Source organism: Aspergillus lentulus (genome assembly GCF_001445615.1).
Source record: "Aspergillus lentulus DNA, contig: Alt08, strain: IFM 54703, whole genome shotgun sequence".
Lineage (NCBI taxonomy): Eukaryota > Fungi > Ascomycota > Eurotiomycetes > Eurotiales > Aspergillaceae > Aspergillus > Aspergillus lentulus.
The window spans coordinates 314,025-326,757 of NW_028322118.1; the positions used below are offsets into that span (position 1 = coordinate 314,025).

General features: G+C 52.2%; 3 protein-coding genes across 3 annotated transcripts; all 3 read left to right on the forward strand.

Moving 5' to 3' along the window:
- Positions 1–721: 721 nt before the first annotated feature.
- Positions 722–4,138, forward strand: ALT_3373 (uncharacterized protein; the record flags this gene model as incomplete). The annotated part of the gene is made up of 2 exons (XM_033556612.2): positions 722–3,385; positions 3,440–4,138. The coding sequence occupies 2 exons, from the start codon at positions 722–724 to the stop codon at positions 4,136–4,138; spliced, it is 3,363 nt and encodes a 1,120-aa protein (XP_033412503.1).
- A 611-nt stretch (positions 4,139–4,749) lies between these two features.
- On the forward strand, positions 4,750–7,272 carry mvp1 (sorting nexin Mvp1; the record flags this gene model as incomplete). The annotated part of the gene is made up of 5 exons (XM_089599562.1): positions 4,750–5,278; positions 5,334–5,966; positions 6,023–6,282; positions 6,335–6,928; positions 7,063–7,272. The coding sequence occupies 5 exons, from the start codon at positions 4,750–4,752 to the stop codon at positions 7,270–7,272; spliced, it is 2,226 nt and encodes a 741-aa protein (XP_089455900.1).
- A 1,966-nt stretch (positions 7,273–9,238) lies between these two features.
- On the forward strand, positions 9,239–12,472 carry ALT_3375 (Na+/H+ antiporter Nha1; the record flags this gene model as incomplete). Its single annotated transcript, XM_033556610.2, has 1 exon — positions 9,239–12,472. The coding sequence occupies one exon, from the start codon at positions 9,239–9,241 to the stop codon at positions 12,470–12,472; it is 3,234 nt and encodes a 1,077-aa protein (XP_033412501.1).
- Positions 12,473–12,733: the final 261 nt, after the last annotated feature.

Genomic DNA, 12,733 nt, shown 5'->3' on the forward strand with positions numbered 1-12,733 from the left:
CACGGCAAATAAAGACACAAGAATACTCGTGTTGCGCGACCGTTGCCGCTAAGTATTCGAGCATACAGAGCTTGATTGAACAAATTCATTTTGATATCGCATTTCTGAAAAATTTCCGGTGTTATGTTGTCCCGAGATCCGGAGCTATCCTTTCTTCGGACTAGGGTCGTCGGTATGGTAAATGACGTACGGCGGAAAACGAATGGCCCGCGTGGGCAAAAAAACACGCGCTTCTTCGCGTTGCACTTTGGCGTTGTCGGTGGTAAATCAAGGCTCCAATTGATCGTCTCTATCGTCCAAGTCCAAAATCCCCTCTCAGCCTGACAACCTTTGCTGTGGAGCAACCAGCATCTCGTTTTGATGTTTTCATCATTCTCTTTCTGTCTTCTTTCGTGTCTCGAGTCATTCTCGTCTAGCCTTCAAGCGATGAGCATTGATCCGCTGATCGAATGAGCGCACTGCAGCCCATGGTCATGGCACAAGGCGAGCAGCCAGCTATCCACCCATTTTTCCAGAGACAGAGAGGTTCACGTCTTCCTCCAATGGCTACATCCAAGTTTACTTATTATCAGCAGACCTCGGAATTCCTAGACGCACCATAGAAGATGTCGTTTCATCCCAGAGTCCCCTCGAAGCTGAATCCGGCTTACCCATTCAATCCTCGGCACAATCAAACGCTTCCCTGACGCGCTCTATACCTACTCCGCAATCCATAGATTCCATGGGTCTAGAAGATGATCCCAATTCAGCACGAAGGAAACGGCGAAAGACTGAGGATGTCAATGAGGGAACACGGGACGTTTCCACCGAGAATGAACCACATCAAGGCGATAACTCCCTGCTGCTGGATCAACCGCTCCCTACATTGAATACACCCAGTGATAAGACCCATTTCAACCCCCATGCCGGAACCAACAATGTCACTCTCCCGCCTGGTGTTTCAGATGTTGCCAGCAGTGAGCCTTTATCAGAACCGAACTCTGCCTCAGATCTCCTCAACCTGGAGAGAGGACTCTCGGACGCAGCGAATCAGGCGTCACAGTCGCGTTCTCCGCCACAGAAAACCATGAAACTCACCGCTAATGGGACACTCCTGAGTTCGCCTGTCGCGAAGCAAGCGGATGACACCCCTCAGAAGAAGAGAAGGAGCAAACGTGCCAAAGCAGGGAGCCAAGGGCCGGAGCAGGGCAAGAAGAAACTGGTGGTCCTGAAATACACCACCGAACCCGACAAGACCAAAAATATCGGGCGGCTCATCAATAAGATTATCTCCGGCCAAACAAAGTATATCCCCTCCAGGGCAACTGTTCCACCTGTGCCGGTTGCGCAAAAGTCGCAACCTCCGAAACCTACGCACCCGTTTTTCTTGAAACCTGCTCTGCGCAAATCAGACCCTTGCGCTGAAACCTTACCTCCGTCAAATCTCAGCCAAGGAATACCCGGCACGACATCAATACCAGAGACAAAGCCTGATGTTACCAGGTCTGCCAGCCAGCCGATGCTTTTCTCGTCATTCAGGCCGCGCCCAAAGTTCCCTGAATCAATTCACCCGGTTTGGCCCCCTAAGGGCCTTGGCCACGTTCGAGGCTTTTCCGGGGACCCGGATCGGCAGGAAGAAGATTTGTCTTATCCTCTGAATATTGATCAGAAGAAGGCAAAGATGGCTGCGGTTCAAGTACTTGAGGAGGAAAATATACTACGTGCGTGGACAAGTCTGAATAAGGATGTCCCGGCAGCCTTACGTTTACCTCAGAGGCGCACGGCGAGCGGAAGGGATCTGCAGCAAGCAATAGTACCTGAGCTTTCCGAATCCACTTCTGCTGATGGAACGAATTCAGTTGTCAGTCATCCTGCTATTTCAAGAGTGTTCTCGTCAATTCCACAATCTTTGACTGCTTTCGATCGAGGCGAATACGACATGAGCATGTGGACTCAAAAATACGCCCCTGAGTCTGCGGCTCAGGTTCTTCAGATGAGCAAAGAAGCAATGATGCTGCGGGACTGGTTGAAATATCTTATGATATCCGCCGTGGATACAGGAAAACTAGCAAAAGACATTGAGAAAGCCAAGGAGAAGGGTGACGATAAAAAGCGGAAAAAGAAGCGCAAGAAGACAGACCAGCTTGACGGATTCATTGTCAACAGTAGCGATGATGATTTTGAAATGAGCGAGGTTACTGCATCCGACGATGACGAGTTGGCCGGTGGAGTAACAGTATCATCCAAAAAAACAGTCATTCGATCGGGTGACTCGGACGGTGTTTGGAGATCGGGTGCAGGAAAACACCGTACGTCCAATGTAATACTCCTCAGTGGACCTCCAGGATGCGGTAAGACTGCCTCCGTGTACGCAGTGGCCAAGGAGCTTGATTTCGAAGTCTTCGAGATCAACCCTGGTAACCGACGAAGTGCTAAAGACATCCTGGAGCGGGTCGGTGACATGACACAGAATCACCTTGTGCATAAAGTCACCACTGGTGAGGACACTTCAAATAATCTCTCGCTGAGCGTCGGCCTTGATGCTCCGGCGCCAGACGAAAGCAAACAAAATAAGCTCGTGGGGTTCTTCAAGCCTGCTGTTGGGAAGAAACCCAAGAAGGATAAGAAAGCCGGTCAAAAAGATTCGCAGCAGGAGAGCGACTCAAAACGGGCACGGAGTCAGAAGCAGTCCCTCATTCTTCTAGAAGAAGCGGATATCCTCTTCGAGGAGGACAAGCAGTTTTGGTCCGGGGTCATGGCCCTCGTCAGCCAGTCCAAGCGTCCCATCATCATCACTTGCAACGATGAAAACCTCATCCCTCTTGAAGAAATATCCTTTCATGCAATCTTACGGTATAAGCCGCCACCCCAGCGTCCTGCTGTGGACTACCTTCTCGTCCTCGCAGCAAACGAGGGCCATATGCTCAAGAGGGAAGCTGTCGACGACCTATACCTGGCTACGGGAAGGGATCTTCGGAGAACGATCATGGACTTGAACTTTTGGTGTCAGATGGCCATCGGAAGTGAAAAGTCAGGATTGGACTGGATAATAGATCGATGGCGAAACGGCGCAGAGATTGGTCAGGGTAGTGACCGATTGCGGGTTGTAAGTTTGAATACATATGAACCCACTATGGGCTGGTTCAGTCGCGATATGCTCTTGGACAACACACTCGAGAGCCGCATTGAGTCAACACAAGAATTATTGCACTGGTGGCAAATTAGCCTGCAAGAAACAGAGGAAATGGCGGACTTGAGCTCTGGGATTGTGCCTATGGCAGGGACAACCAACTTTGACGCCACAAACCTCGAACGTCTTCAAAGGTTGGAACTTCAGTCTGATTATGCCGATCTGCGCAGCGTTCTGGATGTACTTTGCGCTCGATGCTCTCTCGACCAAAAGCTGGTACGTTCTGTTGACCTTGAAGACAATTCCTAAACTGATTACCAATTTCCATAGGACCCGATTGATAACACAATACCGGCTATATCTGAGAAGCAAAGAGCAAACTATATCGAGGGTTATCCACTGCTGCAGGCAGATCTCGATCCCGATTATTCTTCCCTTCTGGAAAGCATTGGAAGTACATTCGAGGCCTTTATTGGTCAAACTTTCCGAGACGAGCAAAAAAAAGATATTGAAGCTTCTCAGGCACGGAACGTCTTGGAGAATGTTGTCGCACCGCGGCGTGCCGGCACATCCAAAGCGACTTTTCTAACAGCGTTTGAGCCTCTCAGGCGAGCCGATCATCTCTTCCCTCCCCCTCCAGGCCGGCTGGCGCCCTCCTTTGAAAATAGGCTTGGGCCCCTCTCTGAGGACCTAGCACCGTACATCCGTGCTATAATGGCGTTTGACCTTCGTTTAGAACAGTACCGGCTGCAGCTGAGCGGTCTCCTCTCCGAAAATGCCGATGGAAACAAGAGAATGCGTAAGACAAGAGCAAGTCGAGCGGCCCTAGAAGGGGGTAGCAAGGCAGAAACACGAAAAGAACGATGGTTTCCGCCTGGTACGAACCCGGCGTTGATTCTAGCTACAGGGAATAAGGAGTGGCAGGATCTCTTGGTTCAAACCGGGCATTTTACAGTGACTTCGATGAGAGAGTCCAGCAAGGAGTGCAGCGATCTTGCATCAGAGAGCTCAGGTGATGGCGGGCTTTAGGAATGTACACCATCGAACATGACGTATATTAGACATGATTTATATATATGTGAACTACAAAGACTCCTATGATTTACGCTGTATCTATAAATATATCGTCGCTGGCGATGGGGGTTTGGGCGTAGGCTGGAGAAGAGATGAATCATTATTGCAGTTTATGATGATCTTATTAGACTTTCCCCCTCCTGGTTCCAAGGTAAACATGATCTATCTAAAGTGCATGATCGGTGACACTATCCCCATGTATGCACAGAGTACCAGCACTGTTTATCATCGGCCTCGAATAACTGACTAGTGCGCGCTCGGCGGTGGATCCACCAAACATCACCTGCGGGCCCCAGGCTTCTTCGGCTCCATGCTCTCTACCCTTATCACAGCAGGGAAAGCAGAGCTTAGCTGGCACTAAGCTGGTTGTTGAACCCCGACTTTCATCTCAATCCCATTCCTGGGGTTGTCCATTGACTTGCATTACGACGATTGCTTTTGTGGCCCTCGGTGGTGGCCGCCACTTATCTCTCTCCCAGCCTCCGACCGAACTCCGCTCCCCAAACCTGGAACTGGGATCATCGCCAACGAATCCGTGACGCATCGCCCACTCGTGATTGTCCATAATGTCCTTATTTGGTACGTCGCCAGAAGATCCCTCTATGGGTGATTCGGTCCACCAGAGGTCCAGGTCTTCGCTTTTTGCAGATGAGCCATCGTTCGGTGGAGCTGGAGCTGGAGCTGGAAGCTCCGCCAACCTGGGCTCGTCCTCCCTCTTCGCCGATGACGACGGGTTCCAGTCGAGCTCGCCCTGGAATAGCAACGCGAACAAACGAGCCGCCAGACACGAGCTCGTGAAGACTTTGCTGCCGGACGCGGATGTTCCCGAAAGCTATATTGACGCATATGACCTTGTGCTTAAGGAGGGGGATCGTGTCGGAGGCGTCGTGGGCTTGACCTCTGTGCGGGAGATACTGTCGAGCAGCGGGCTCAGCGCGAGCGACCAGGCCAAGATATTTAATCTGGTTGTTTCAGGCGATGGCGATACCGCGAATGGGCTTGGTCGGGGCCAGTTCAACGTCCTCCTAGCGCTGATTGGTCTTGCGCAGGAAGGAGAGGACCTTACGTTTGATGCGGTGGATGATCGACGCAAGAGTACAGCGCCTTTACCATTATAGGCTCGTCTGGAAGTTTACTAATGCCCTTATAGAGCTTCCGCTCCCGAAAAGTTCCTACCTTGACGGACTGCGCGACAAGCAACAACCCTCTGCACCTCCTCATCCCGAAGAACGGCCCACCACTCCTCCCCCTCCTCCCGCGGCCATGAATGATCCCCCTTCCGCGCGCTCGCGACAGTCCAGAGAATCTTTGGGCGGCTTGGAGGCTGATCCGTGGGGTAGCCCCCAACTACACCGCGGTCATAACCATGCGCAAACCGAGCCCGAGCCTCCAGTCCTCAACGGCTTTGGAAGTGTGCGATCGGCGACCAATGCCTGGTCTAGCAGGGCTGCCGAGGATGAGATACAGCATGAAGTACCGAGCGGTCCCCGTGCCAACGGGCGGACAGACGGTGTGCCCTCCACCAGCTCCGGGTCTGGATGGGGGGAGAGTTATGGCAATACAACAGCTGGTGATGGCTTTGGCGGGCCGGTCCGAGCTGGACTTGGAAATCTCGGTGCCCCCAGTAGTGGGCAGGAAGAGTCCAATGCCCAACGGCGATCGGGCATCGGCATCTCTACGAGTTCACAAGTGGAGGAGACTGTGACAGTCAACTTGCTGCCTGAGAAGGAGGGCATGTTTATGTTTCAGCATCGCAACTACGAGGTGAAATCGGCTCGAAGAGGTAGCACAGTGATACGACGATACAGTGACTTTGTCTGGTTGTTAGATTGTCTGCAGAAACGATACCCGTTCCGACAACTTCCGTTACTTCCACCCAAAAGAATTTCAGGTACGTCAGAGCACAGGCTTGCTACAAGCTCTCCTCGAAGCTTACTCACTTCTTCCCGTTTGAAGTCAATGGCACTCACCTTTCAGCGGATTCAAACTCGTTCCTTGAGAAGCGGCGCCGAGGCCTCGTGCGGTTCACCAACGCACTCGTTCGTCATCCTGTTTTGAGCCAGGAGCAACTCGTGATCATGTTCTTAACCGTTCCTACGGTGTGTAGATCTTCCTATCTCAATGGCATACGAGAAACTGACATGCAGCTAGGAACTCTCGGTCTGGCGCAAACAAGCCACGATCTCGGTACAAGACGAATTCACGGGCCGGGTTCTTCCTCCTGATCTGGAGGACTCATTACCTGCTAATTTGACGGATGTTTTTGAGACAGTTCGTAGTGGTGTGAAGCGCTCCGCCGAAATCTACATCAACTTATGCACACTGGTCGAGCGGTTAGCCAAGCGTAACGAGGGACTTGCCGCGGACCACCTGCGATTTTCGCTCGCATTGCAGTCACTCACCGAAGTGACTAAGGATACATACGCTGTGGATACCAATGACGTTCCTATACTCAACGAGGGCATCATGGCCACGGCCAGGCACCTCTCCAATAGCCAAAGTCTGTTGGAGGACGAAGCCAGGGCATGGGAAAATGGTATACTGGAGGACTTGAAGTTCCAGAGGGATTGCCTTGTCAGCGTGAGAGAGATGTTCGACCGACGGGACCGATACGCACGTAACAACATATCTCAACTGGAGCGACGGATTGAGAGCAACGAGCGGAAGCTGCAGGAGTTGCGGTCACGCCCTCAAGGGGCGGTGAAACCCGGGGAAATTGAGAAGGTCGAAGAGTCGATATTCAAGGTATGACCCTTTTTTTTTACCTCTCCTTTTTCTTCGCTCTAGGCCTAGGCCTTATTTTTGCTTTTTCCTTTTGCCGCGTCTGCTTCCTTTGAGGCCATGTTTTCTTCTAACACAATGCTTTGCTGGCACTGCAGGACAAGGAATCAATCGTGCAGCAACACGCGAGAGGAGTCTTCATCAAGGAGTGCATTCGAGATGAGCTGGTACACTTCCAGCGGAGTCAGTATCATATCAGCCGACTTCATCAGGATTGGAGCCAGGAGCGCGTGAAATACTCGGAGCTGCAGGCCGACAATTGGCGGTCATTGAGTGATCAGGTGGAAGGAATGCCTCTGGGAGAGTGATGCGAGAGTTGTTACTCTATTTTTCAACTGTGTCTACCCAGCATGTGTGTGTTATTTTGCTGTTGCTCAGCCTGTTGCTATTGGATAGTTGATTTCTTTTTCAGTATGCTTGATCGAGGGACCTTTTTCCAGTCTGGACTGATGATGACTGTGATATCATTCTGAGTACGGTATCTGGTAAGGTAGCGGTTTGCCTACCATTGTTGATTTGTGTGATATGTATGGCAAGGCAATTGATTCTGATCCGAGCTGCCGCGATTTCTCAGTTTCTCTCTGGTCTTGTACCCTACGCTCAGGCGCTGTATGGGCTTAGTGCTTCCTTAGTGGGAACAGGAACGCCCCGGCAAGGACCGGATCAATACAAACTACCCTATCAGGATCAAGTTTAACCATAGATATGTCCAATAGGATTACAGCTCCTGTCTCCAACGGTCCCACTAATACACCAATCTAACCGCATTTCCCGCCGGCTGCCTTTCACCTTAGTGGAGCACAACTGTAGCCAATGATAATGGAAAAGATCATGGGCAGCCTTGCAAGGCTGGTGCAATTGTTCTGAATCTGAGACGAATATTCTAGAGTGGCTGGGTTCTTTTACACGTACAGTATCTGTTCCCCACAGATAGGATATTATGGTATCGAAAGCGTCTCAGAAACTCCATTGTTTGCAATTGGAAATGATACATCCGGAGGCCCACGCTATGCTTGGGAATGTTGTACTACCTAACACGCCGCCCCAATATAGATCCCATGTGGCTCAGCGACACAAGGTAGGTTACCTTAGGTACTAGGTATGTAGTGTAGAAGCAGATACTGCACGTGTCATTGTAAATCGATCTGAATCTGAACAACCCATTCAGCAATACTTCAATTCTGTCTATCTATAAGACCTGTGTTTCTCTAAAGGACGAGGATTACGACGAGATTATTATTGTCTTATCAAGACCAAGCCTGACTAATCCGCCAAGGACAGAAATTGTTCGTTCCGCTTTGGGTCTTGTGGGGCGACGAGAACGTGAATGACGAATCGCCGCATCCCCGCTGGGTCCTCAGGCAATAAGGCTGTCAGTGCCGCCTCCGTCATCCTCCTCAGCTTTAGCCTTTTGCTTGCGCTTTTTCTCCCGTTTCTTCGGCAAACTCGCGACAAACAAAGGGGAAGTGGAAAAGAAAAAGAAAATATCTGGCCTACCACAGCCAGATTCATGCTTGACATTGACTCGTCTTCCCCAGATCAAAGCAAACAGTGAGCACTGGTCGTTATGAAATTCCCGGTTGGGGTCTTGGGTTCCGTCGTTGTCGTCTTGGCTCTGGGTCCTTGAATTTGCCCGCTTCCTGGTGAGTTGCGTCTGCCCAGCGTCTTGTCTTTCCTCCATTTTCTGTCTCTTATCCTCTCTTGTCTCTTCCTTGTCGTCGCTTGTGTTGCTTGGGTCTGTTTTTCCCCTGCCCTTTGCCTCCTTCTTTACTTGTTGTTTCCTTTCTATTACTTAGGGTGAGTAACAGACGATTAGCGTGCTTTCCAGGTTATCAATTTCCAAATCTGGTAGTCCCTGCTTCTCTTCTCTTACTTCCGTTACTGGCACTTGGCCGAGAAATGTTCGGATATTTGGCCGACGTTTCTTGCCTTTTTCCTGTTAACACCTATTTCCCTCCGTTTATCCGTTGTTTATCTTGTCGTGGTTGCTCAACCGCCAACTGTCGCAACAAAGAGCTGACAAGAACCGCAAATAGTCACAGGAAAAGACCTCGTTCGACCGTTTTAGCCGTTCACTAGTCCTGAACTTCCTTCGTTCATTTCTCTTCATTCCTCCCAGAAAGGTATGCGGAGGAACGGGCTTATGCAATCCTGGTGCGGAGTTCATAACTGTAATTGCACGTTCAATCAGTTGGAGAACGTGGAGATATTGCTACCCGCGTAGGGATCAAAAAAAAGCAACTAGACTTACAAGGAGGAAGCGCTGAGTAAATTATGGCGTGGCATCACTTGGACATCGATAAGCCTCACCTGGCGTACATGATCCTCGGCGGCTTCACCGGGCTGTTCATGCTTTGCTCGCTCTTCGTCAAGGAGAAACTGTACATTGGTGAAGCAACTGTGGCCACGCTGTGTGGTATCATCTTTGGCCCCCATGCCGCCAACCTGTTCAACCCCTCCGAATGGGGTAATGTCGACAAAATCACCCTCGAATGTTCGCGCATCGTCCTCGTTGTCCAGTGTTTCGCCGTCGGCGTCGAGTTGCCAAAAGCGTACATGGAACGTCATTGGAAATCTGTCAGTCTCCTGCTCGTTCCCGTGATGACTTGGGGTTGGTTGGTCACTAGTCTGTTCATTTGGTGGATGGTGCCTCCTCTCAACTGGCTGGAAAGTCTCGTATGCGCTGCTTGTGTGACAGCTACCGACCCCGTCTTGGCCTCTTCGGTTGTCGGTAAGGGTAAATTCGCCAAGCGAGTGCCCAAACATCTGCGAGACCTTTTGTCGGCCGAGTCCGGCTGCAACGACGGCATGGCCTTCCCGTTCATCTATCTCGCGTTCTACATTCTGCGCTATCGCCCCGATGCAGGCAAGGTATCGCTCAATTGGTTCTGTGTGACGATTCTCTACGAGTGTATCTTTGGCGCAATCTATGGTTTCGCCATCGGATATATTGCTCGCCATGCCATCAAGTTCGCCGAGCGTAAGCAATTGATCGATCGCGAGAGCTTCCTGGTCTTCTATTTCGTGCTGGCCGTGTTCTGTGCCGGCTCTGGAAGTTTGCTGGGCATGGATGATCTTCTGATAGGCTTTGCTTGCGGTGTTGGCTTCAGCAACGATGGCTGGTTCACTGAGAAGACCGAGGAATCCCACGTATCCAACGTCATTGATCTGCTTCTCAATCTGGCGTACTTTGTCTATTTCGGGTCTATCATCCCTTGGGAGGACTACAACAACCCGGATATCGGCCTCGTGCCCTGGAGACTCGTAGTCATCGCGATTCTGGTCATCTTCTTCCGCCGGATTCCGATCATGATGATACTGAAACCAGTCATACCGGACGTCAAAACGTGGCGTGAGGCTCTTTTCGCAGGCCATTTCGGACCCATCGGTGTTGGTGCCATCTTCGCCGCAATTCTAACCAGGGCTGAACTCGAAACCGACAGCACTCAGCCGTTGTCTGAGAACGAGCTGCCCAAACCAGGGTCTCCCGACTATTATATAGTGCAGCTGATCTGGCCCATCACCACCTTTATGGTCATCTCGTCCATTTTGGTCCACGGTTCGTCGATCGCCGTCTTTACCCTTGGAAAGCGTATCAATACTTTGACCATCACGCTGTCATACACGACCGCCAATGAAGAGGGTCCTTCTTGGATGAACCGGTTGCCTCGCGTACAGTCTCTGGCCAAAGGCTCAATGTCCTTCCGCAAGACAGACGCAGACGAGTTGGGTGATTCGTCCACTGAGCCGGAATTCCCTCCTGGAACTCTTCCGCCGATTGGTGTTCCCGGAAATTTTTTGCGACGGGTTCGTGAGGAAGAGTCCGAGACGCCCATCGGTCGACCCTCTAGTCGCAAGCCTCGAAGACGCCGTAGGCGGGATGATGGAGCTGGAGGTCCGATCAGCCAGTCAGCCATTATGCCTCAAAGGCCGGCCGAGGCTGGTGAGGAGAGTGAGAAGGCTGGTGAGGAGACTGAGAGATCAAAGGAGGAAGCCGAGGAGCGGGAGAAGATCGAACGGGGAGGATCTCCACCGAACCATGAGCGTGATCGGTTTGGCCGGGAACCTGTCTTAGAGGTGTACCTGGAAGGCCATACGATGGTCATCGAAGACGAAGAAGGCAATGTCTTGAAGACAGAAGATATTAGTCATAAATCACCCGAGGAACGGCAGCAGCACGTTGAAGAACAAAGGCTGCGGCTGCAGAAGGATAAGTCAGGCGAACTGTCCAAATCCCGGAGCCAGCCGCATGAGAAGACGGAAGGGGAACAAATCCAACATGCAGTGGGAGCTGCGGCCGGGCCCCCGCTAGGAAAGGCTCGCAAGCAGTTCGGCAAATGGGTCGGTTGGGGCAAAGGCCGCAGCGAACAAGCGGAAAGCAAGGAGGCGAAGAAAGCTGCGGAGAAGCAATCGACCGAAGAATCCGGCAAGCCGGCCAAGGGCAAAGCTCGCTCGGCTCACGCGTATCAATTCGGCAATACCATCATCGTCGAAGATGAAGATGGCGAAGTCATCAAGAAGTACTCCATTCCCGCCGCTGGCAAGGTCGAAGCCGGAGCCCCTAGCCGCCGCGGCCTGGGACGAATGGGAACCTGGTTTGGCAGGGACGGCGAGGCGGAAACCTCGCAAGCTGCACAGAGCAGGAAGGCAGCCAAGGACGAGTGGCTAGCGGACGATGGACTGCGGTTCACCCTGGCCAACGACGACGAAGTCGCCAAGCGAGGTGTCGGTCACAAGGGCCGCCGCATGACGAAACATGAGTTCGCCGAGCAGATCAAGAACCTGGACCCTAAGGCTCGTCGCCAGTTGGTCGAGGAGACTGACGTTCCTGAGCGTGTGAAGGATGTGGCTCGGGACGAGGCCGAGCAGCGAGAATCTCTCCGAGCACAACCTGTTGAAATGCCGGTATCGCCTGGCACACAGGTAGAGACCCGCGGCATCGAACAGTTCGACTCCGACAGCGAGACCACCGACGATGAATCGGTACAGGACATTCCCGGGCCCGACGTGGCTGCTTCGCTCGCTAGGATGACTCGAGGCTCGGCTGCACAGGAGCGACGCAGTCACCTGGAGCCGTCCGACTCGCCATCCAGGCCTCGTCCACGGTCGAGAAGAGACTCCGAAGACGATGGTACTGAGCGGATCCCGCCAGCTCGCCTCCGAGAAGCAGCCGGTCTTGCGCGCCCCCCGCAGGAAGCCGACTTGGACGACACGGGTGAAACACCTGCAGAGCGTCGTCGTCGTCTGGCAGCCCTGGGAGAATTGAACAACGACTCGGACTCCGATGACCAGGAGGCCGCAGTCGAAGACACGGACAGCGATGACAATGGTGAATTCCGCCAAGTGCGAGGCAGAGTTCAGTTCGCGGATGGCTCTCGGGCATCTCCGCGACGAGACGATGCTGGAATTGTAAGCGGACTTCCATCGACGTCGCCAGACCAATCCTCGGGTCGCGCGGGACATCGTACACGCATTTCATGGGGAGGAGAGAAAGGACGCGAGAGTTGAAGGTATGGCTGAAAGAAGAGTAGAAAGCGAGCACAAGCAAGGCGACAGGCCTTGCGGTGTACAGAGCCGAGGAACAGGATCTAGAATCTCGTCTGTTATTACTCATCTTTCGACTCAGCATTGGCGCCGAGACGATTGTGCATACGCCTATCTCGGTTGCTGTATATAAAGGCGTACTTGACGTTGTGTAATGTTTGATTGATTCCCCTTTCCTGTTTTGTCTGGTCTGGTGCATCGACTATTGAGTGGCTGGGTATAGTC